The following is a 25,824-nucleotide window of genomic DNA, read 5'->3' as shown; positions in this document are numbered from 1 at the left end:
GCTGCTCTCTTGTGTGCATTATTGGGAGATTGACCTTGACGTAAACTGGAGGCATTTAAGTACTTTTTTTTTAACGACATCATTATTGAATGCGATTGCCGCAGTATAACCAGCAACCAGCTATAGACACCATTTTTTTTCCTAGAGTGTGTACTCGGAATGATTTCACCCGTGTTTTTTTTTTTTTTTTGGATCGTTTCCGAATGAAATAATCCGTCTATACCAATAAGTTGACGTTGAAAAGTGCGAGACATGCAATAATGTGAACTGGATTTGTTTTTATTGTCAATAGTATTGCGGATATAGCAGCTAGTTGAGAGACACCAGCCATGGCCCTGTCGTTCTTCCCGGATAAAAACTCGGAAGCCGCTGCGAAGCTTCTGGATTCAATAGTCTATCAGGTTTGTTGTACATTTTTGAACATTCTTAGATTATGCTTCGTTTTAATCTGTATGTTGTTTCACTAACGCCGACATGAAGGAAACGTTGGGAGGGGGGGGGGCTGAAAGTTGCTGGTCGTTCCGTATGTACGGGACTCAAGCGCGTACGTAGGAAAGTTATAGGATGAATTTTTTTCCAGAAATCATGGGGGGGGGGGTACTCAAATGGTCTCAGCCCCTAGGTTCTGGTGCTTATGAACATACCTCAAATCATAGATTGAAGTCAAATTTTTCTTGAAAATGCCTGAGACTGCAGTTCATCGCATTGAGCGAATTTTAGTCTGTTATTCTATTAATGCCTAACGACAAAATCGTTTGGTGCTCCGACTTATTCATTGATATGACCCGTAAATATATACGGGATATCTCCATGTTTTCCAGTAATTTTGCTTAATTAATCATGGTACGCCGACTTGAATCATTTGGTTCTTTTTTAAATCATTGATTTAAATCACAAAATTTGTTGTTTTTTTTATTTCCGTAACTTCAAGTGATATTGAAGTAAAAGTAACCTCTGGTATTATGCATGTTACTGACATGTAGTAAAGTTTGTGACTAACAGGAATATAGAAGATTTCTGGGGTAAATAATAGACTTGAACTTAATCCCTAGATACAGTGCAGAAAGAAAACTGCTCTATTTATATATTTTATGTATGGAAAAAATAGCAGAAAAATATAGATAGAATTGCACTTATAGATGCACTAAATATTTTCAATGCATTGCAATATTATCATTAGGGTTTCCCCTGATTAAAAAACAGGGATAATTTTTTTTAAAGCCTTGAATTCTGTGCCCCGGATTCAAAATATGGGGCCGTTCAAGTATTACGTAATCAAATTTTTAGCCATTTTTGGCCCCCTCCCTCCCCCTTGTCAGCAAAAGTCAGCAAATCGAAAACCCCCTTCCCCCCCCCCCCCATCGATGATGACGTGATACCAGTGCCGTCTTAACGCATGGGCCTACCCGGGCACGGCCTCAGGAAAACGCGAAGTAGTTGAATTTTTCAATAATTTTTAAGATAGGGCCTCAGAAAAATCACTTGGCCCGGGGGCCCATGTTGCTCTTAAGACGGCCCTGCGTGATACTTGAACGGTCCCTAATAATAGATGTTGTACCAACATAATATCATTTGTCTTTTGACTGCTTTTCGTATTCAAATTTTGAGTTTGCTCGTTTTTTTTTTTGGTTTTTTTTGCCAAAACTCATTAAATCTGTGAAAGAATAAAAATATGTGAACTATAAATTAAGAAGTAACGTTGCTTAATAGTACATCATGCAAGTCGGAAACACATCCCCTAATTGTGCAGGAAACAATCTTGTCTCAATGGAATTTGTTTTATTTAGTTGACGCAGAATGGCCCTTTGGTTGTACATTTATGTACATCCAGTGATTCGAGATACCTGCACCATATGTGTGATACTGAGTTGCCACCGCTCATTCACTTCAGTGAAGGGAGGGCTAATGAATAAAAAGCCCTTTTCTCTACAATAAAAATGTTAATCTATGAAGTTAATTTGGGCTCAATGACCTTCCATGCTACATAAACACAAATTTTTAGTGTTCGTATTTTTTTGCTTGTAGTTCGTTCGTAGTTTAAAAACAGGGACGTCGGAAGTGTTTGGAACCTGTGGGCACAGGCGTACGCAGAATTTTCTCAAGGAGGGGGGTTCAATTGCTTTTTTCTTCTCAACGGGGCGGGTTTACGTTTTTTTCCTCCAGAATAATACTACACCTGATACCATTCGTAGTTGTATGGTTCAGATTTGAAAAGCCTCAAAATGCGTTCAGGAATCACCCTGCGCCAGTTTTGACAGTGAAAATACAGGGTGTCACAAAATAAAGCAATATAAATTTTTTTACTGTCACCCCCGTCCCTCAACTTCTAATCAGAAAGCTGTTGCCCTGTCTCTCCTGTTGCCAACAAAACAAAATTTCCATGACTGCAATATTCTCTCTGAAAACGGAGAAATGTGTGGAAAGGACAGCATAAAAATGAGGGGAAAGGAGCTTTGTGTCCGTCAGTTTTGGCTGTTCTTTCAAAGCATTTTTTTTCTCCGATTCCTGAATTCAAATATCTCAGTCAATTGTTAGAGCGTACTAAAAAACTGAAAACTGTGCATGCATGGTAATCCACATAGCGTTCAACTAGCCCTGTCACAATCGTTTTGGAGAGTTCAGAAATATATTGACGTTTCCACTTCTACGACTTGACCAACCATGTACCTCGTAACCAACCCTGCTCGTAAAACACGTTCTCTGGGGAGTTCTTAATACCTTGTTGCATGCCGGAACCCAGGTGGAAATCAGATGAAAAGGGGAGCCATGGCAAATGATGAAGAGGGATGCAAATAGCCGTTAAGAAATAAAGATTTCCAGTGAAAATATATAGGGGAAAAAATGTCCAGGGCCATAACTATAAACGAAAACTTACTCTATAGTTCACGGCCAGCCATGCCCCCCCCCCAAGGGTGGCGTGGACAGGGCTCCAGTTTTTTTTGTTTTTTTTTAATTTTTTGCCAGTCCCCGAGTGGCGTGGTGGTAAGATGCTCGTCTACCACCGTGAAGGTTGTTGTCATTGTCCAAGGTTCGAATTCGAAGGAGGATATAGGTAAGATATTTCCCCTAACGAGCTTGAGGCGACCACCGAGAGACAGCGCCTTCATTTCCAACCCATCTCATTAAATCAGTAAATTGCAATCCTGTTGTGGCGTTGTATTTGTATTTGTAAACGGGGCTAAAGATTCCAGTCTAGGGGCCCTGCTCCAGGATGCGAGACACATGGGTGCCAATACCCATTTTTGGTGCCCACCGTAATTTGATCTAATGTATGTATTTGCTTATACAGTCGAATCACGTTATAACGAACTCTAAGGGACCGGAGAAATCACTTCTTTATAACGAAATTTCGTTATAAAGGGATTCCAGATTTTTAGCATTGTTCCTTTGTGAACTTATCTGGGGAGGGGGGGATTAGAAAAATGTTCGCTAAAACAAGGTTTTTTTGCTATAACGCTATTCGTTAAAACGGGATTCGACTGTATATGAATTGATATCATCATCGTGGCCCCCCCCCCCGAGATTTTCAAGTCTATTCCGCCTATGACAGAAACGCATCACGTAATTATCAATCACTTTAAGTTTCTACACCATATTAAAAATGGGATTTGGCAGCCATTCTAGACCATCATTCATAAGAAAAAGGATTTTTTAAGAGTCGGAGATATTTTCTCTCTCTCTTTGATTAAAAAATGTAATAGAATTTCTTTCATTTTTGAAAGCCTCCGCTTGCAACTTGTGTCACGCTTACCGCGGGTTAGGCATGGACAGAGATACGGGGGGGGGGGGGCGTCAAAGGTGGAGTCGGTCGATTGATCTAAAGTATATGTGCATATAGAAATTGACATCACCATCGTGCTTCCCTTCCCCCCCCCCCTCACCGCAGTAATGACCGTGGTCCCCCAGACTTTTATGTCTATCCCCACCTATGGGGTTGGCCATCCCTGCTCTAAGAGCTGTTGCCTGAACCAGTTAAATGGCTACAATCGAATCCCGTTTTAACGAATACCGATATAGCGAAAATCTCGTTTTAACGAGCACGTTTCTAATCCCCCAGATAAGTTTACATAGGAATGATGCAAACAACTAGAGTTCTTTTATAACGAATTGATTTTTCCAGTCCCTTGGAGTTCGTTATAACGGGATTCGACGGTATTTCCATTTTGATTCGAATTGTTGGTGCTGCCATCTACTCTCAAAATTAGAGATGACTAATGTAATATGATAACTAATATATAATGATCAAGTCTAGGAAAAGATTTTTTTCATTCAGTGTACTTCCCTGTGAGTAAGTAAGCTGACCATATTTTCTAGAGAAAAGTACTGAAAATTTAGCTTCGAAATACGGGACATTGCCAATTATTGCCAAAAATGATGCCAAAAGTAAGCAAAGTTGCTAACTCATGCTAAAATCACAGAAAAATTGCCAAACATGGAAAATGAAGTGCCACTTCAAATTAAAAAAAATAAATAAAAGATGAATATTCTTGCTCGTAATCGTAATTACCGTAATGTAACTTCTGAGTTTGAAAGACAATTTCAATCGTTGATTTGAAGTTGGCTTCGTTGAAAATGCGTGAAAAACAGGGACATTTTTCCAAAAAACAGAAAAAACTCGAACTGTCCTTAGAAATATGGGACGTATGGTCATCTCACCCATGATCAAAGAAATAGACAACAAATCATTGAGAAGAAATATGTTTCTCCTCTAAAAATACAAATGAAGTGTGAATTTCCACTGATTTATACTGTTTGTGCTGCCATCTGCTCTCAAAATTAAAGAAGACTCGAGTGAGTGAAACGCCCGACGGTGATATCGAGTTTCAGATCAAGAAGCATCAATTTTAATTCAGTGCAGTTCCCTAAATCCGGATTTTCCTAGGAATAGGTTTCTTGCGCCGCGTGAACCGAATCAGACTATTTCGCACCGGCAGAAACGTGTTGCATTATCACGCTACGCGTTTGTGTTTTCCTAGCGTGGCGCATCAGATCTCAGGGCGGTTATATTATAGTATATGGCTTTGGCATCAGCTACTCTGTCGTCTGCCAAAGCTGCATTAAGAGTGAAGGGAAGGGAAAGAAAACACATAAGAGTGAAGAGAATATTGGCAAAACGCGCTGCGAAGGACGCATTTGACTCGTCCAGAAGCAGTCGGCCAATCACGCCCGACGTAAAGCGCTGTCCTGAGGTAAATTGTGTTTTCTAGGAAAACAGTCATGCTGTTTTTCTTATTGTTGAGTGGACGGCGTGTCGCGCTGGGCGAATTACGTTGACCGCGGCACAGGAAATCTGCTCCTAGGAAAACCCGGCTGACTGAACCAAAGCTGCATTAAGAGTTGATTGAAAGTTAATCTTTCAAGCGGCTTTGAACTGAACTGAATAGCTAGTTCAGTTCTTTGTTAGGAGCATAAGGAGCCATAAAAAACAAAGTACCTAGAAATGAAGCAGACGACAGGGTAAATCAGAATTTCCACTGTTTGATTTCGTGTGATACAAATTACGGAACATTGTTGAAACAAAACAAAAATCATGTGGCACCCCCACCCCTTCCACCAAGTCGAAATGTTATATATTTTTAGAATCTAGGGACCCTAACTCGGAGTCGGCAACACCTTGCCGAACTGACCAATAATGGGGCCCAGACCAAACAAATGCCACAAAATTATGGAATTAGCGCAAGTTTTTTTTGTTTTTTTTTTAAATTCATTTTAGTTGGGCCCCCAAAAGATTTTTGGGGCACCTGCTCCGGTTCACCAGTTTGTGTGTTTACAAAGTACTGTGTTACCATATACATTTTTTAAATTAAATACCATAAAAATTTCAAATTTCGTCCCTCTGCAGGGTCGTTTAGTTCGCGAACGAGAACATTAAATCTTGGGAGCATGAAATTATGGGGCAGGGATTGGCAATTGCCTTACTTGCCTATTCGGAAATCGGGCCCCAACCAGAAGCGAATTTATCGTTTTGCCACCCTTCTCCTATTCTTGTCCAATTTTTTCCACTATTCATTCCACAAATTAACCCAGCCCCTACCCTGTAGGTACGCCTGTCTCTAAAGTCACTCTTTTCATCACTCACTCGGAACACTTTTCTGGTCAATCTTTTGGTCATTCACTGACCTGGTCCCTCGCTAGAATTTCCTATATTATACAAATACAACACCACAACAGGCAAAATGCCCAACGAGGTGGCTGAGAAAAAGATGCCCATAACAAATATGGATGTCATATATTTCCAAAAATACAGCAACCCAATTAAAAATACAATCACAAAAATTATAAACAATATATACAATATATAAAGGTAGCGTGTTATTTTTTTTCGTTCCGCACAGATATCGAAATTCTGTGCGCAGTGAAACAACGGGTTTACGCAGCTGAGAAAGAAAAATAGAATGTGCCGCCCTATCTGGGGGGGGGGGGATGTTAAACGGCACATTTCACATAGGAATAAAAAAATTTCTTTCCCTGCGAGCATCTCGGTGATCACCATGTGGTGCCCCTCCCCCATATCTTGGAGAAAGATTGAGTTGGTGGGTTTCTTGTATAGTGAATTCATAGTGTATTTGTTCCGGGACCCAGTGCTGTCCTCGTGGGAGGAAAGAGGGGTTCCATGGAGATCATTTAAACCATTGAGGGTGGATACTTGATTTCGTGTATTCAGGAGATATTCACCGATTACTCAGTTGAACACCCTGTGAGCATTGGCGGAGATAGACTAAAAACTCTGGCGGGGGGGGGGGGGGGACACGATGATGACGATGGTGCCAAGAAAATTCCTGAGCGTATATCCTATTCCCAGTGCCGTAACTAGCCATTCCTGAGCCCTGTGCAAGAATTTGCATTTAGGCCCATTGTGGACCGCCCTGTGTGGGCGAGGGACTGATGCCATTTGAGCCCTCTCCTCAATAGTGCGTACACACGCTTGAGTCTCGTATATACGAGACGATCGTCAATTTTCAGCCCCCTCCAATTTCACGGATTCGTACCCCACCATCACCACAGTGGTGATCGGCTAAAGTTGGTTTTCTCTGGTTCCGAACTTCAAAGCGCGAATTCGAGCCGATCTCCCCTTTAAAAAGTCTAGCCACAGAGAGCAACAGGCCTACAAACAGTACAAATGTAATTCAATCATAACACATCACTCACTTCACTTCTGAAATATAGATAGCAGCACTGAAAACATCAAAAACATAATACTGCATATGCACTCAGACTGTTAGGTACACACACACACAGTGTTACACTGCCGAGTGCCGGTACAACTCTCTAGGTAGTAAATCGCCCATAGATGGTGACAGACCTGAGTCGTGCTCGGTTTGAAAGATAGAAAGACATCCCCCCCCCCCTTCCGCGAGATACGGCTTTTGCGTAGAGGGTGGGTCGCAATGAATTTCTTAAGGTGAAATTTTTTGTTCTCAGCCTTCAAATAACATTGAAATTAACAGAAATACATATAAGGGTTGATCACATCGGGGGGGGGGGGGCATAGCAGGGCTCTCCCCTCCCCCTTCCTCGTACGTCTCTGATCCTAATATGCGTTAGGCGGTGGGCGGAAGTGCTGACTGGGGGGGGGGAGTCAAAAATGGCCAAAAAAAGCACTTGACGGCCCCTTTTCAAATTCATAACATTACCCATCTCCCACTGAGCTACAAATGAAAGTTTCTTTATAGCTCAGTGCCTATCTCATATCGTACTGCCATCTATATTTTTAATTAGCAATTCTCTGAGAAATATGATACACAATTTTTTTTTAAATATTAATCTGGCAACCTTAATTATTATTATTATTACACAATATATGCATGTACAAAATTGTTTCTGAAAGGTTAATTTTAAATAATAATTTTCGAATGAAATGGTCCAAAAAGTGCGATATGTATTTAAAAAAATGAAAAAAGTAAACTACAGTTACGAAAACTGGAATTGTTGACATTACAATGAGCATTTCGAATCGGTAGTTGGCAACACCCGGAGAGTCCCACCTACTCTACCGTACTTTCGTTTGTTTATTTTTCTGATTATTCGTGTATGTGTTTTTTCAACACGGTTTGCAGACGAGCGTAAATTACCGGAGGACTGAATGGTTCGTAATTTATTGGCGGTGGAGTACTCAACTGGCCTCATTTTATAGGCAGGATTCACCGCGGAGGTATGGGTGTCTTTGAATAAGTATTGAAATTAAACAATTTATCATTTGATAAATTTTAACACTCCCCCCCCCCACCCCTTACAAGCCATCCACACCCAGTTTTACTAAATTCAACACGAAAATAATCTTTATACAGAAACACCCCCCTCCCCCATGTAATTACCACAACACACCCATATGCTTGAAAGGCTCCCCACCCACAACCGGGGTGGACCCCCCCCCCTTTTTTTGAAAATTTTTTCGCTCTTGAAGCTTTGAAATCAAACTGCAAAGCCTATTGAAACCTGTACATATCAATTGCATATGAGTTTACCATACGCAGCATTTAAAAATTGTATTTGTAACTGATTTGCAACATTACATATGCTATGCTCCAATTGATGCATTTTTTGAATATGAAACTTATGTAGTTGTATGTTATGTATTATTATGTATCATGTATTGCTACAAAAAAATCTGATGGGCTTCATATCCCATGAGCAGGATCTTCAGCAAGGCCATCTTAATGTATAAGCCTATCTATGGCCCAGACATCCTGGAGCAGGGCCTTCTAGACCGGGATATCTTGCTTGCCCAGCAGATCAGACTTTCCGGGCCCCGTTATGATGAATTTATAGTGTGAAAAAACAAAAATTGTATCCCGGGCCCTGTGTCAGCCACACTCTTGTGAGGGCTCTAAACCTATCCTGTCACTGTTGGGGGCCAGGGCCATCATTTCAACTTTTTCCAGAGGGGGGCAAAGAACATGTGCTCAATCTATTTCTAATTATATATATATTTTTACCATTTTTAGTGTATTTTTAAAAGCCAAGGGGAGTAACGGGTCCCCCCCCCAAATCCCAAATGACGGGTCTGTTGGCGGCCTTGGATGCATAGAATTTCCTTCCCCCCCCCCCCCCCCCCCCCACTGTAATGATATCTGGTTCTTTGGTTTTTGATATTCCAGTGAAACTTCACTACAACCATACTGGATATAGCGATTGATAAATCCTTCTAAAAATATATTTTTCTAAATCTTGTATGGAAATGTCTATAATCTAACAAATGCCTCTTGATACTACTTTATTTTTCTTGGTCCGCAGAGTATCGTTATATTGAGGTTTCACTGTATATGAAATGGTTGGCTGGTATATCGTGCAGGGTAGGAGGAGCCTTGGAATATCACTTTGCCTGAGGCCTTCGTGATGCTGATGAGATAGCTCTGCCCCCCCCCCCCACAAGGACAGGTTTTTCACAGTCTATGTACTGTAAATTTTTCGTGCAAAAATGAAATTCATTCTGACCCATAGCCTTATCATCCCTCTGCTTTGCTTATTTTATTATGACCTTTTGGCTATGATTAGCCCCATTCTTTCCCTAAGTGGATGATGGCTGGAGTGTCTCAACAGCACCATGGACAACAGATGTCGCGAGTCTCCTACCTAGCTTACCAATTCCCTCATTTGTTTTCAAAAATTGTCACTAAATATCATCATGACGAGGCCCCTCTTGTGGGTGTTTGGAGAGATTTCTGGGAGGGGGAGGGGTCCACGTGAGCTTTGGTGAGAAATAAATTGCTTGTTTTCACATTGCTATACATTGAACCTTATTTTGCAAAGGCCTTTATTTTAATGGCACAGGAAGTCCATAGAATGCAAAAGGGTATCTCTGGTTTTTACCTCTACCTTTTTCTTCGGATAAAAAGTTTTTGGCACCTAAAAATTTGTTCTCGCACTTAGATTTTTTTGCAGTTGTCCAGCCCTGGTCTGAACTATCTTTCTGCACAAAATGTTGAAAATTTAATACTTCCAAATTTTTGATTAGTTCCATAATTTTCGGACAGAACTCCGAAAGGAAAGTCAATTGAACTTGCATTTTATGAGCTGGAATTCAAGAGCTAAGCAAAATTATGTATGCACATTATGTTGTAAAGGAGTAAGTTATCAAGATTTCACTGGAAAATGGTAATCAAATTTTTGCATTTATTCATCAGAATGGCAAATTTTGCATTTATCACATCTATTTCGTAAGCGTGAAAGCTATGCATCCATGCATGTGATACGGCATAACCATGCATAACCATGCATAAACGGCAAGAGGTTTGTGAGACAAATCCCAGGTCACTTTGGTGATTCTAAAATTGGTATTGCTGCCTAAAATTTTCTGTATGTTATATCTAAATTGGAGTCTGAATGATACAAAATTTTCTGATTTCATGATAGTGTGTCTCTTAACATAGGAAAAGAATATATATAAAGTCCAGGAGAAGTAAAAAGAACATTATGTACGACTGTTTTCTCTTGCAATTAAAATCATTCTTTGCTTATAAGAGATTTGACTAATGCCTAAATTTTTTTTTGATTTGTCGAACCTTGATGTAATCAGGTAATCTTGCATGGAGAAGTTATATGAATCAGGCATGTACACATGATTTATGGGACTATTGTCGCCACAAAAGCCATACATTTTAGGGTGATTGCTGACATATATGAAAATAGCCAGTAGCTGGTTGATAGCCATTTAGACTTTAGAGTGGACACTTAACTGATTTTTTTAAATGCTGGTTTCTGAGAATAAGCAGAAAGAAACTAGTTTCAATTGTTTTGATGGCCATATGCCCTTCCAGAAATTTTTCTTCCAATGTTTTCAGTGTTATCCCCAGTGGATAAGAAAGTCCACACACACATTGTAAGCATTTAGAAGCTACAGGTCTGCTGATAAGGGACATATATGATAAATCATACACAAAAAGTTCTTTTGATGTTTTCTTGAAATTTGTTGATGCTTTGCTATGTCAAACAGTCGTTCGTAATGTTGAAAAAATGAAATGAAAAGTGCTTTTTCTGTTAAAGAAGGGAAATTTTGGAAGAATTATATATATATATATCTATATATATACACACACACACACAAGAATTTTAAGTTAATGACTAAAGTCGAAACTTGCAAAACAGTTGAATATCCCTGTCAACTTTGAAAATTATTATAAAGCAGATAAACAGAATCAAAAATCAAGCTGCTGCTTGCAAATCATCCACTGCCAAAAAAAAATATTTTTGAGGTGCATCAGAAGGATATACTTGTATATATATATGTGTTATTTTCTCTCAATTCACGTAAATTACTGTAATTCTCTAACGAGATTGGACTCGTATACGTCAAGTCACGTCACATGATTTATGACGATACTTGAACAATATAGTCCAAGATGAGAATTTTCCCAAAGTCAAAGATTTTGTTGCAATTTTTTATCCAATACCGTGTTTCAAAGGTAATGTTCTGCTAAATTTTATTTCTTTAAGTAATTTTGAAATGTGATTTAATTTTTTCCCCTCAAGTATGATATACAGGGTGGTCAAAAACTCTGTAGAAACTTGAAAAATTCATAAAAACCGGAAAAATAGCCGAAATAAAAAACGGTTTGCAGGGTTAGCATCGCTAGGTCATAGGAATTTTCTTTTAAGACAGGAAAGAAAAATAACTCAAAAACAGCCGATAGATGGTACGAATGACTTCGGTCGAAATATGCAAATGAGACGGTTTTAGACTACTCTATCAAGAGCCATTCCTGATACAGACGTTCGGGGAAGACGAAATCATTAGCAGGTTTTGCAAGTTCCCGTGCCCTCCTCGGTCTCCAGATTTGACACCGACACGACAGACTGCTATTTATGGGGATATTTGAAATCCCGGGTGTATCGATTCGGTCCATCCAATCTGTCGGAACTGAAAGATGCGATCCGTCGAGAGGTGTCATGTATACATCCGGACCTGCCTGCACTCTGCCGTTTTTGGATTTGTGACTGACCTGCAATGTGTTATTCCCTGTGGTGGTGGTCATGTGGAACACATACATATTGTTGTAATAAACGATTTGGAGGCATTCTGTTCGTCATTTGCGTATCTCGTCTTTGACTTGTGTACGTCAGCGTCACCTATCGCCTTTTTTTTTTTTGAGTTATTATTTTTTCCTGTCTTAAATAAATTCCGTCACCTAGTGATGCTAACCCTGCAAACCGTTTTTTATTTCGATTATTTTTCCAGTTTTTATGAATTTTTAAAGTTTCTACGGACTTTCTGCCTACCCTGTATTTTTTTTGTCACAGAATAGGAGATGCAATGAAACATATTGAATTTTATAATATTTTGTATATGATTGTGGGGGGAAGAAGTCATTTTTTAAAAAAGTCCCAGTTATTCGACTAACAAATGTATACGACATTTTGAATCCGCCTCTTGAACATCGTATAAACAAGATTCTTTTGTATCATTTTTTCTGCATGATAAAGTTGCTTTTAATTTTATTTTTTATTACAGTATTATGATTTTCATTTTTCTTCCTTCCCCATTTTTATTTTTAATTATTCGGTGATAGCTTGGGCTGTATATTTCAGTTCTATTTCTGCTGTCCCTTTCCTTTTTATTGGATAGGAACTACTACACATAACACAACCACTGACATTAGCAAATGTCAACATGAAAAGAAAAATTGTTATGCCTCACAAATGTCTTCTTTCAGATCACTGCAAGGTTTGTGATCGCAAAATGGGAACTTACGAAATGAGTTTGGTTACATGGGAAATAGAAATCCGGATATTGTTCACTCGGCAACAGGATGAAAAACACAAAGGGTTATGAAACCCGAAATCCAACCAAAGATGATGTAAGTCTTCTCCCCCCGTTGCCAAGCCTGGTTGATATTCACCCCTATTCTTACGCAATCTGGCTCGTGTAACCGGGGCTATGGTGTCTGTTTCAAAGCATAAGCTTTTAACAATAAATGAAGGGCTATATGCATATCAGGGATTGAAAAAATGATAATAAAATTAGACACCAACGAAATTTCTTAGGGCGATGTTCACCAACAGGGTTTAAACCATAGTTTCCCAACCTTTTTTGCCCCATCGCCCCCCAACGCAATCTAACCCATAAGATCTTATGTCATAGCTTCTACCCCCCCCCCCCACTGTAACTTTCCTTCGCTCCAAGGGGAATCTTTTGAAGAGGACAAAGTTTCCCAAACTTTGTGTTTCATCGCCCCCTTCAGAAATCTTTTCTCTCTCATCCCCTCCCCCGACTCAAGTGAACCTATAATTTCTTATGTTATACCGTAACCCTCGAAAACTGAGAGTTTCGAGGGTTACGGTTATACTCGTAGCTTCTATCGCCCGCCTGGAGCATTCCGTCGCCCACCGGAGGGGGGGGGGTAATATTGCCCTCTTTGGAAAGCATTGGGATGGGGTATCGACACAGATGGGTTGAAACCTGAATTTAACCGATCGGTGTCTCGATCTCCTATCCAAAAATTGTGAGTATGGTTAAGTATAGTATAAGTAATGTACCCCCCCCCCCCTCCAACTTTTCCGGGACTTAATGACCCTATCTAATGTTGTTGGAATATAGGCCTATATAAACGAGAAAATTTTGTATTATTCTTAGACTCCAATTTATCAATCACATGTTGAATATTTCAGGTGTAAATGCTGATTTTCTAGTCTGCTTGATGACTTGGCTTCTATGATTTGTAAAGCCATGAAATGTGTCATTTATACAGAAAATGTATTAATGAGATCCAGATGAAACTTTCAAAATATTGAAATATGAATATATAGCTAACGTGACCAGATTTCACTATGAAAAAAACCAAGACCTCAAATTTCCATAAAATGTGACCACTACCAGGAGATAGGAAAATTATTTTGTATAACGTTATCCTGGGTAAACTCACAATTCGGCATAGGTGCTCGTTCTATCCGGTCATTCTATAAATTTGTAAATCATGGTAATTTTATTGAGAAAGGGAAAAGCATAACAGCCTGGGGGTAAAGGTAATAAGCAGGGGACTGACCATATTTTTTTTGTACGGTCCTCCTATTTTTACTGTTCTTAGAGTTCTTGATTTCAACAGCGTAGTTAATATAAATACTCCTAAAGCTTTCTTGAATACAGTAAAACCTCTCTTTTGCGGACAAAAAAAAATTTTTGGACCGAAAAATTCGTCCGTAAACGAGGGGGTGTCCGTTAAGAGGGATTTTATACAAATACAACGCCACAACAGGCAAATTGCCCAACGAGGTGGCTGAGAAAAAGATGCCCATAACAAATATGGATGTCATAAATTTCAAAAATACAGCAACCCAATTAAGAACTAAAATTATATTATATACATATAAAATACTATACAATGCCCATAATGTATTTATGGTTGTCTTATTCTAAGTATGGATAGAGCTCCTCGATTTGCCCCAACATGTTTATCTATTTCTTTTTAAACGTGTCAGTTGTGTTACAATTTACTACCTCCGGCGGGTGAGCTATTCCATTTATTAACAACCCTATTAGAGAAAAATTCCCTGCGACACCATAGCCTTGCATTATCCCTCACCAATCGATACTGGTGTCCCCTTGTAAAAGCAGTCGATTGGCGGTGTACTAAAAGTTCGTGATCCATCCTATCCATCCCATTGAAAATTTTGAACACTTCGACCATATCTCCTCGACACCTGCGTTCATCCAATGTAAACATATTCAAAAAATGAAGTCTATCTTCATAACTGAAGCCCCGTGTGCCAATCAGGACACGCACCCCCTTCAACCAAGTCTATGTCCCTCTGTAGGTATGGTCTCCAAAACCTTACTGCATGCTCCAGTCCCGGACGAACTAAGCCTCGAAAAAGCGGAAGAATGACTTTAGGAGAACGCGAAGAGACCTTTTTGAAAATGAGACCAAGCATTCTATTCGATTTTTTGACCACCGCTGAACAATGTTCAGAAAACCTAAGATGCTCGTCAATGAGAATTCCCAAATCGGTGACCCTAGTTGCATCCGGGATAGTGACACCATTCAACTCGTAAGAGAACCGTGGGTTGTTCGAACCAAAATGAGCGACCATGCACTTATCAACTGTACTGTATTTTGATTTTGAACCATGAATTAGTAAAGTGGTTTGCGATGTCATTCAGAAGAGGGAGGCGGACAGGCCGCTAATCCTGTGGTCTGGATAAGAATACCAGCGACCCTGAAAGTCAGGGAAATGAAAAATGGGCAATGTAAAATATTTGTAAATATTTATCTGAAGTCCGATTACAAAAAACGATTTTTTTTTTTTTTCTATGCTATGATATTGATTCGTTCCCCGCGCTTTGCAAAGGTGATAACAAGACCCGAATGATAACATTATTCGTGATTTTAATAAGCGGCCTTGAATGTATTTGATAAAAGCCAGGGTAGAGTTTTGTGGGGAAGAACTCGAAATTGGAAGATTTTGTAATTATATTTCTTACGGAGTTTTGGTCAGGAACAATCAGGTAAATGATCTAGCACAGCGGGTCTCAACTGGTACTCCGTTTGCACTTCCCAGGAGCTCCGCGGCCACTCGAGGAAAATAAAATAAATCAGTGAATTTGATAAAAATGCAATCAAACTCGATTATAGTGACAGCAGAGGTTCAGCGAAATGTTTTAATGTTTTCATAACCGAAGGCGTCATTACACCAAGAGGTCGACGGTTTCAAGACTTTCTAAGAATGAAAAATATAATCAGGTGCAATCAGGTAGTGATGAAGTTGTTTTATTGCATTCGGGGTGACCATATTTGATCAGGAAAAATACGGGAAATTGAGATTATAAATACAGGCCAATTCTTGCTAAAATGTTGCCAATTGTCAGACAAATCACCAATTCCTTAAAAATAACCATTTGCGAAAAAAAAATGTTGAATACGGCCAGGTGCGTCTTAACGGCATCACAGGCCCACGGATGAAGTGATTTTTCTCTGGATCTCCCTACTTTTATATATATATATAAAAGTTTTTTTATATAACCTTTTATATAACTCCCTACTTTTATATATATATATATATATAGAGAGAGAGAGAGAGAAAAATATACCTAATACCCAATTTCATACACACTGTCGAAAACCACTGTTGGACCACATCTCATTTTCACGAGGCCCTTTCCGGACTTGAGGTCCCCACGTGAGCCCATGCGTCGAGACGGCATTGAACATGGGAAAATATGTGACTTTGATAGTCATATGAAGAGATGGTATATATATATTAAACTAATATTTGGAAAGAAATCACTTTTCCTTCCAAATATTAGTTTCCGCATAACATCCAGAAAATTCAATTCTTTGATAGTCATAATTACTACACACACACATCCTTCCCCTATTTTAGTCATGATTATGAATTGAAGTAAACTTTGTTAAAATGAAAGGGTCTATTTAATGAGGAAAAAAATTTCAAAAAGGGATAAATCACCTACTTTTTCCGTATATATCATATCACCCTAATTATGATAAATAATACTGGACAACGACAACAAAAAATGCGTCGTTGTAAACGAGATCCGTTAACATTATTTTCCATGTAATTTAGATCCGCCAATTAATGACGTTATACTGAGTTCTCGTTATAATCGAGTTAAACTGTATATAAAAAAAAAAAAAAGCCCACGGGACTTCGCTATAGAGATTACTACTAGAAAGGACTCTTAAAAAGAAAAAAAAGTTGAGATCCGCTGATCTCTAGAAGATTTTGCTGGATGCCCTGCTAAAGAAGGTTGGATGTTTTTGTTTCGTATCTCGCGGTGTATGGAAAACAATCCATGAGTTAACCTCAAAATGACCACGTAAATTTCATTCTTTTTCAGTATCGAAATATGATGATTGTACATTGAAATACGCCATCGTCGAACCAATATTGTTTCGTTCCTCTCTCCAAATATAAATATATGGCATATGAAATGCTATAATGATCGTTTCTATATTATCAAACCGTAAGTCTATGCTCGAAGCATTGTCAAGTTTTTGATGAAAAGTCTTACAAGACGTAATAATTTCCTCAGATTAGAGATTTTATAGATCTAACCTTTTTTTATTAACTGTAATCATCTTCAATGGAACTATATATATACTGAGCTGTTATTGGGTGACAATCCCCCGTTGTGAATGCCGAGTTCAGTGGCGTACGTATGTATTCTCAGAGGCTGATAAAAGGCATTTGCTTCATCTCGGAGCGGTTGCTGACGGAGTTGTTATTGATCGCTGCTGTGACTCCTCTTTCGAGGAAGATGTTCTTCGTTTCTGTGCGTGGTGAGAGCTTGAGCTTGTCTTCCCCTCCTTTCTAGGTGGAAACCATTGAATCCATCGACTCGCGTTCGTGTGTGAGTGTCTGTGTGCATATGTATGTCTACCGTGGTGTGTGTGTGCGTGCTTCTGTTACTTCTTCCTGCAGCAGTACCAAATTGCTGGTTTCGCCGGGAAAGCTCCTTTCGGATTTACCGCAGTCATCGGTGGTTGGGCACTGTTGCTACGGCGGCGATTACTGCCCGCAGTACACACACACCCACACCTGCTACTTTCTACATTTATGGCGATCGTTGGTCTCTTATGTATGATATACTGTATCAGGGATCATGTGTTTTGATTTTAAATCGTGAATGAAAATATATATACAGAATTTTGAGAAAGAATTACGTGAACATGCCCATTTTTTTTACCAACATATCAAATGGATGGATATCTAACAGTTTATTCAACATATCAATTGATCTTATTTTTTTCTTTTAAATTTTAGAAGTGTCGAAGTTTACTGGAAATTCGTTTTTGGGTTTTTTTTCGTTTAATTCGCAGTGTCAAATTCAGGAACTCTTTGCTCTCGCATGCACGGTTTGCTGCCGTACGTATTATAATACCTGCAGGGTCACCTGCTCCCACTTGTCCTACTTTTTGATAAAATTTCCGACTTTCTAGGTTTTGTCTTTTCCTTTTTTATCAAATCGTATCAACAAAACTTAATTGATTTTAATTGAGGAGGGAATCATCGATATATTGCCAAATAACACAGATGGAAAAGATTGCAATTAACGATTCTGCCAAAGCAGAACTTGTATCGTTTTCCAAGTTATTTGGGTGGGGGGGGGGGGGTCTATGTGAATCATTTGGTTTATCAATTTTTCTTTTGCTTGACTTGAGGGCTCAACAAGTAGAGTAGTCATTAAAAACTCCTGTCTGGATGAAAGAAATTAATTTTGTATTTGCTACTTCATGGTCTTGGACAGTAACTAACATTCGTCATTCAAAATTATGGTACACATTTTGTGTATAGGTGAAACATCAGTTTGCATAACAAAGCAGTTGGCTACATAGGCCTATTCTAGGTTTGGTAATTCTGATGCTGCCCAATAGAATTAATTTGTCTTCTGTATTTTTAGAGCGTGAAGGGGCATAGAACAATGTTTAAAAATCTCTGCAAAAAAGCTAGAAATTAAAGTGTTTTATTTGTCGAAACGATTACACTGGCATTGAACAGTAAAATGTAAACGAATCCCTTTAAAAAAGATATGTACAACGCAGTGAAACCATCTGGTCACCTTGACCTATTTACATTCGACCTTGTAATTTACACATTTTGCACTGTGCTTTTGGCAGTGATCTTAAAAGATCGAAAGATCGTCATTCTTAAAAACCTTACGTCTTCATAATTTGCTGTCATTGTGGAAGAGAGTTGACAGTTTGGCTGTGGAAGACTCCAAAAAAATAAAAATGTAATATATATTGTGAGAAAAAAAAGAGAAAATTATCTGTGGCTGCTAGTACACTGTTATAGTCAAAAATTGTTTTTGTTAATAAGTCATTTTTCTGTCATTTTTCTTTATCTAGAGTCAATCTTATAGAATACTGAAATTGTGCTATGAATTTTTGATTTTTTTTTATTATTATGCGGTCTTGGACGGGTGGGACTACTACTTTTTCTAATTCTTTGAGTGGAAGCCCCATACCTGTATCTTCCAGAGGGATTTGTTATTTGTTATTCACATGGTTTCACAAGCAGTACAATTCATGAGACCGAACCTCCTAAAAAATTAAACAGGTCTCTCTCTTCTACTTGTTAAGAGTTAATGCTGCAGGTTATAAGATTAACCCTCTTACGATCACAGACGAAATATTTCGTCCAAACGCCAGTGAAAGAAATTCAATCCGGTTTTCTTTCCTCTGTCCTCAGCATCGCGAAGTATTTTTTGTTTCCTTCGTTCTTACTGTATAATTCTGCTAATGAACCCCCCCCCCCCGCACATTTTATGTATCCTACGTGTAGGATACAAAGAAAACACTAAGGGTGAGGGTGAAAAGAAATCTAGTGTAATCTTTCTCTCCTATTTATTTTTTTCTTTCCCCTCTTTTTTTTTCTCTAACGTGCGAACAAGGTTACCAACTTTATCGCCGATGCGTTAAACAGAGCATCCAAATTTGTTGCCAAAAGCCTGTGCGTGAAGGGGGTTGAGGTCAAAACGAAGAAAAAGTAATGTTCTGTGATTTCCAGTAAGAAAGCCGCGGGAATGTATATGCCACATCCAGAAATATTATCGAATGACAAGTTGTTTTGTATTAACGTCCCATGTAATTTTAATTTTGTGAAACAAAACAGAATTCGCTATTGAAGCTCTTGCTCTGTACGCTTTTTTTATCCTTACTCCTGGATATTTGTGTCTAGTTATTCACCTGTGTGCGTCCCTCTATGTTCTATACAAATTCACATGCTTCGACGTGTTCTTCCGAATTCGATTAGACACTAAACAAGACTCGAGGTGGGACAGTCTATATTGGCAATTGCTCCACTCCTGGCCAATGCCAGTATAAAATGTCAACAACTGGAAACATTCTCAGAGCGAAGAAAATCGCAACATCCGTCTTGAAACCGCCACTGTTAGGGGCCATTCAAGTATTACGTAAGCAGATTTTCAGCCATTTTTGACCCCCCCCCCGTTGTCAGCAAAACACTGACACCCCCCCCCCCCCACCGTCAGCAAAATTTCTTCAGCAGCTTAGAATATTTCATATCTTCAAAAAGGGGTGGTTGATGACGTAAGCAACCCTCAAACCCCCTTCCTCATCAAAAGTCAGGAAATCCGAAACCTCCCCCCGATGTTGACGTAATACTTGAATGACCCCTTATGCATCAGCTAGGCGAGGCGAGATATTTGTGCTGTGGCGAATTCCGCTATGTTTAAAAAATTTTAAAAAAATAGAGTATATTGTTTTTTTTTGTACTTATATTTTGAAATAATAAACAATTCATGCTCCTTCCCTTGAGAAATTTCATTTCGTTCAAAACTTGTCATAGCCTCAAGTCATTTATCCTCTGGCGAAAGGTACATTAATGCCCAACGAAGATTGGTTCTACGGAAAGTGATGGTTGTAATTGCTTTTAATCTCCATTGAACCATTCAAAATAGAAAAAAAAAAATTTCAAAATTATGTACCATTCTATTACATTGGGGCCTGCGACGGATTATCAAATTACTCGCGTGGCCGACTTTCAACTCCTAACATAAAATCAGAGAAACGAATTCTAATTCTTTATTCTACAAGCTATTCGAATCGCTTGAACATTTGTTTCCTACTGATACCAGCTACCAGAGATATCCTCGGTAGTATAGTGGTATCTCCGCCGGTCATGCGGGAGACCGGGGTTCCATTCCCCGCCGGGGGGAAGCAAACATTTTTAAACGTCCGAGTGGTAGAGTGGTAAGATGCTCGTCTTCCACTATAAAGGTTACCGTTTAGGTCCACGGATTCGAATCCGGGCAAAGAACATGAGAAACAGTTCTTTACCCAAACGAGCCTGGGGTTGATCACCAATGTGGTGCCTTCATTTCCCACCTAACTCCACTGGTTGGAAATTGCCGTATGGCGATGTATGACCGGAGTTGGTGTTCGGTAAAGTAGCTACCAGCTTATATCCCCTGGGGGACAGCGGGGCCATGGTTGGTCTGGAGGTAAAGTAGCTACCAGCTATGTAGACAAGACGTCGGATTCTGTTTAGGTCCTGAAATTATACTACGTAAGCACCATGACTTTACAAATCTATTGTCCGACGTATATTGAATGTCAATTCGGGTAATGTATTATTTTAAGTCTGGCACGTAAATTTTTGGAGATTTGTCGCCTTGGAAATCTTGATAGCTATAACTCTTTAAGGAAGCAATGCTTGTCGATCGATAATATTCTCCAGTAGTCACTATTAGTAACAGATTCTTCTCATTAAATCAAAAAAATTCTTAAACACCACAGAACCCAAAATTAACGTTTCAAACCGTGTATAGCCGTGGCTTAGTTGAAGGATATTGAGGTAATTATGGTGACTTATGGCCCGCGTTAAGGGCCTAACGCGAGGGGGGGGGGAATCACCTTGAAATTCTGGTTCTGGAAGGTAATTAAAACGTGCTTTTCATAAAAAAAATAAGTGTTAAAAGGTTAAAGTGAATATATATAAATCCACCGATGTGCGAAGTACGCAATACGCTGGTTCCGGTCTTTTGATGTTTCAAATATTTCCAACAATGATGGATTGCTAATCGGATGTTTTCTACCCCCGTTTTCGTTTGTAGCGACATTTCATTCGTCCTACAAATGTATAATTTACCAGAGAAACGTACTTGGTGGAACGAAACAAAGGTATTGAGGGATATCCAATGTTTTTTTTATTTCTTCTAGGAGCCATTATTTGTCGTTCGCTAGAGGTTCCAATCAGTTGAGTAGTCAGTCTGTAATCTGACTTGACGCCAGACAAGCCGAATTTTTTTTTCTGTTTTGCCGTGGTTTGGTGAATCTTCCTGCGGTTTTTTTTAAAGGTTCTTTTCCTTTTTAATTATAGCCAGCTCGTCGTTGTCGTCACATCCGTTCGCTGGTCCTCTCATATGTGGATAATCGCGAGAGAGACAGAAAAAATCTCTGATAATAACAAGTCTGCTAGATTTTTTCTTTTTTTTTCAAAGTGTATAACGTAAACCTCTTTGTGTGTTTCTCGTGATTCCATTTAGGAAAGCATGTGATAGCCAGACGTTGGTTTAAAAAGCCACGTGTGTGGCGGCTCTTGGTCATACATACCAAATGTTTACACTCGAGGGATTGGAGTGACCTAGCTAGCTACCATTGTAGGTTTAACTAAGGAGGAAAAAATGTATTTGAAGCAAACGCATTTAAATTTAGCTTTGCAGCTAACCAATCCGCTAACTCAAATGTTTATGTTCGTAGTTTTGACTGTACCACCTATTTTTGTTTTCTTTCTTTTTTTTTTCAATTTTCGTAGGAAGAGGAAATTTTATCGCTGCAAATATTTTTTTAATGTTTTAGCAGCCGTGGAGCCTCGATTATCCGATGTAACGGACAAGCCTACTTCGATAAATTGAAAATTAAATCGAATGTGGAAGCATAAATTTAAAGGTCTCCAGTGTCATGTGTAGTAATAGTAACCGAATGCATGATCAACCGACGTATAGACAATTAGGTCATCCTTTGCTTAGTACGGATTTATATCACGAAGTTTTTTAACATCTTATGAGTCGAAATGTTGCTGCTGCTCCAGACAGGAAATTCCTCAAGAGCATCACTCAGAATCATCGTTATTGCTTATTTTGGGCTTTTCTTCGCCTTCACTTCGGACGCAAAAAAAAATTTCGAACTGCAGCGATAATTTCATTCTCTCTAAAGAATAAAGTAAAATCATCCCTGAACGAACCGACATCGGTTAATTGAATTCCGGACGAACGAGGGTTTGGTGATCTAGGTTCTATCTTTGTTTTTCAACTACTGTCGAACCTCGTTAGCGGGTCATCCTGATGAATCGTCATTCCGCGTACTAGGCCACTTTTTGATACTTGCCACTTTTGCCACTTTTTCGTGTGTCCTCTACGGCGCTCTAATGTTAACTCTTGATAGTACGTCTCACACTCCGCTTAAGAGATCATTTTCTTGTGAAAGCATCACTTTGAAGAATTTCCTAATTAAATTGATATTTTTTTTACAACGTACCCAATGAATTAAACTGTCACTTGATAGTGGTTTTCTCTAACATAGCCCCCTCCCACGAAAAAGGCTTGCAGCCCGAGGGCTCTGGATGAATCCTTACAAATTAACTAAATAGGGACCGGCCAAAAATCTTGACCAAATTTATTCAGGCTTCCAATTTTAATCTTCCCTTCGAGAGAGAATTGCTTTTTCCTCATCATTTTTCCAATGACACTCGATATTATTGAAAACTTGGGAGTGAACGGAATTTTTTGGAACTCTGGTAAAAAAATTTTTTATTCGGTTTCTGATCTTCCCAAAAACTAAACTGTATAGCATGCAAGACAACGATAAAGCTGTTTATAAAAACGTACGAAAAATTATGTACTTAGGGAAAAAAAAACTGAACACATATGATAATATTTGGTGTTATTAAAATCCGTGTTGCTCAAACTTTGTTTTTTAAGTCGGCAAATGTGACACCACTTTTTTCATTTAAAAATTTTAAGAAGGGATTTCTGGTTATTTCTTTCATTTTAATTTTTTAAAAATTAGTCCGAAAAACTTTTATACTTTTTTTAAATATATATAGGAAACGTTGATAATTTTTCAATTTTTACCAATTTGAATTCTCTAAGTTTAATTTTTATTTGTTCAAATTAATGTTTGTGGTCTTGAACATTGTTTCATTACTACTGTAGTTCTGAGCAGGGGTTCTGAAACTGTGCGCCGCGGTGCCCCCTTTGTCAGAGGTGCCGCAGAGCGGTGACAAACATGGTTTGAGCATAAAAGCTATATGAAAATTTTTTTTCCTTGCAAAGTTTTAGGTTTTTATGGAACTGCGTGATTTTGGATGACAGGATCAATCAAGTATCATACATAAATTGACTTAAATTGATCAGTTTCAAAACTGAACTCATTTGAACAAAAAGGGGTCGACTTTCTATTCGTGAATGCATTCATGTGGAAGAAAAAGAATCGAGGCCATAGCTAACTCCGTATAGCGGGGTCACATTTTCACTCCCAAAAGTGATCCCTTAACAAAATTTGACTGTATGTACAGAGTAGTAAGGAAAGTCCCCTTTTGGCCGCATTTTACTGGTGAACCGTTGATCCTAGAGGCATACTTACAATTAGGAAAAAGTATCCAAATAACGAAGACATCAGATACGTCGTTCATATTTCAAGGAGTTTTGCTTTTTTTAAATAAAAAAACTAACGTTTTATACGGACACCCGATCCTTAAAAACCAAATTAGAAAGTTTTTTCCCTGTCTCTCCTGACGCCAACAAAAAAAAATCCACTTGTTTGAGTGCAATATTTGCTTCCGTGCGTTTATTTGTGCTGTTTTTCCCCAAGTTTAGTTTTCCCTGTCCTTCCTTCAACTGTTTTCCCCCACTTAGAAACGGTGTGTGTGTGATATATATATACACACCCTTGATGGTAAATTTTTAACGCCTTCGCTTACAAGATGATCTTTATTTGATGAATTGGTGATAAATATGGGTAAACTTGTCCTAACCTAACCGCACGTTAGAAAAGGGAAAAGTGGGAGAAGGGAAGAAAAAAAACAAATCAAGCATTATAATAGTTGAAAAGTTGAGAGTAGGTAAAAGTATATTTATCTTTTTACACTCATCCACCTCTTACGTATATATATAGTAGAAAGAGGCATCATGTGTCTATCACCATATATGGGCGATTTAATACCTAGTGAGTTGTGCCGGAAGTGTAACTGTATGTGTACCTAACAGTCTGAGTGCGTATGTAATGTTGTTTGATTTTTCGGTGCTGCTATGCATGGCCCCCAGGCTGGGATCTTTCACGGGGGCCCCTTTATGATAAATTTATAGCGTGAAAAAACAAAAAAATGATTAAAATCCTCCCGGATCCCAGGCCCGGGAGCCTTGTCAGCCCACCCCTTGTGGGGGGCCATGCTGCTATGTATATTTCAGAAATGAAGTGAGTGATGTGTTATGATTGAATTGCATTTGTACTGCACTGCTTGTAGGTCTGTTGCTCTCTGTGGCGAAACTTTTTAAAGGGGGATCGGCTCGCATTCGCGCCTGGAAGTTGGGAACCACAGAAAACCAACTTCAGCCGACCACCACTATGGCGACGGTGGGGAACCCGGGTCCTCGCGATGCGAGTCCATCACTATGACCACTCGACCACCGCAGCGGCTCCACACACGTACTGTGTAAATGTGGGTGATATTCTCCTCCAGTCTTAGAGAAAATTGTGGGCCGATTGCATTATTGAACGTGACTTCAGGGCTAGCTCATGAACAAGGGCCGTCATTTCTGAAAATACTGTGTCGTTGAGGAAGACCATGGGACTGGAGGTGCATGACCCCGGCGTTAAAAAACTAGTGGAGGAACATGGTCATATCCACAGACGAACTGATGGATCAACATTGCGCACAAAAGCAACAGCTTCTACACGGGATCTCCTCTAAGGAAGACGAAGAGACAAATGATGGGGGTCCGTCACTTCAAATGAGATTTATTAAGAGATGAGTAGAACGTGGGAATCTGTGCAAAACTTTGTAGAAGAGAACTACTCCACATAGGTAGCAGCAGTGTGAGCAATAAATCTGTCCAACGATAGTGCGATTTCCTATTTTCAAAAAAAAAAAAAAAAAGCAAAATCAAGTGTCATAGATAGGGTTCCTTTTTTTAAAGTCACATAAAAAGAATAAGTTTACAGTCGGGGAAGTGAAGAAAGCAAAAGCCGTCCTAAACGATAGCTTTCCTGTCTCTGGTCGTTTAGAGTAAGTTGTAAACATTATCGTATTGTATGTTTTTATGGGATTATTATTTTTAAATGTTTTATTTTTTGTATTATTTACTATATTATTATTGCATTTCATTGTTGAGTGAATGACCTTTTTGTC

The 25,824-nt window shown here is 39.0% G+C and overlaps 1 protein-coding gene across 4 annotated transcripts in view; it reads left to right on the top strand.

Annotated features, from left to right (window-relative positions):
- Positions 1–297: 297 nt before the first annotated feature.
- LOC149088822 (zinc finger MYND domain-containing protein 11-like) overlaps positions 298–25,824 on the top strand; it is a 72,285-nt gene continuing 46,758 nt past the window's right edge. The window contains exon 1 of one of the 4 annotated variants that reach the window (XM_089250297.1): positions 298–401. In XM_089250297.1, the coding sequence (XP_089106423.1) occupies positions 330–401 (72 nt within the window). In that variant the 5' untranslated portion in view covers positions 298–329. Of the gene's footprint in view, positions 402–7,937; positions 8,153–25,824 lie in introns of those variants that run through there. The other 3 variants (XM_089250298.1, XM_089250301.1, XM_089250303.1) reach the window with 3 other exon arrangements.

The sequence above is a fragment of the Pholcus phalangioides genome, unplaced genomic scaffold (assembly GCF_987345545.1).
Source record: "Pholcus phalangioides strain wild (caught in Gottingen) unplaced genomic scaffold, Ppha-v1.0 ptg000003l_1, whole genome shotgun sequence".
In the NCBI taxonomy this organism is placed as follows: Eukaryota; Metazoa; Arthropoda; class Arachnida; order Araneae; family Pholcidae; genus Pholcus; species Pholcus phalangioides.
This window is presented reverse-complemented; position numbering and strand designations above follow the sequence as displayed.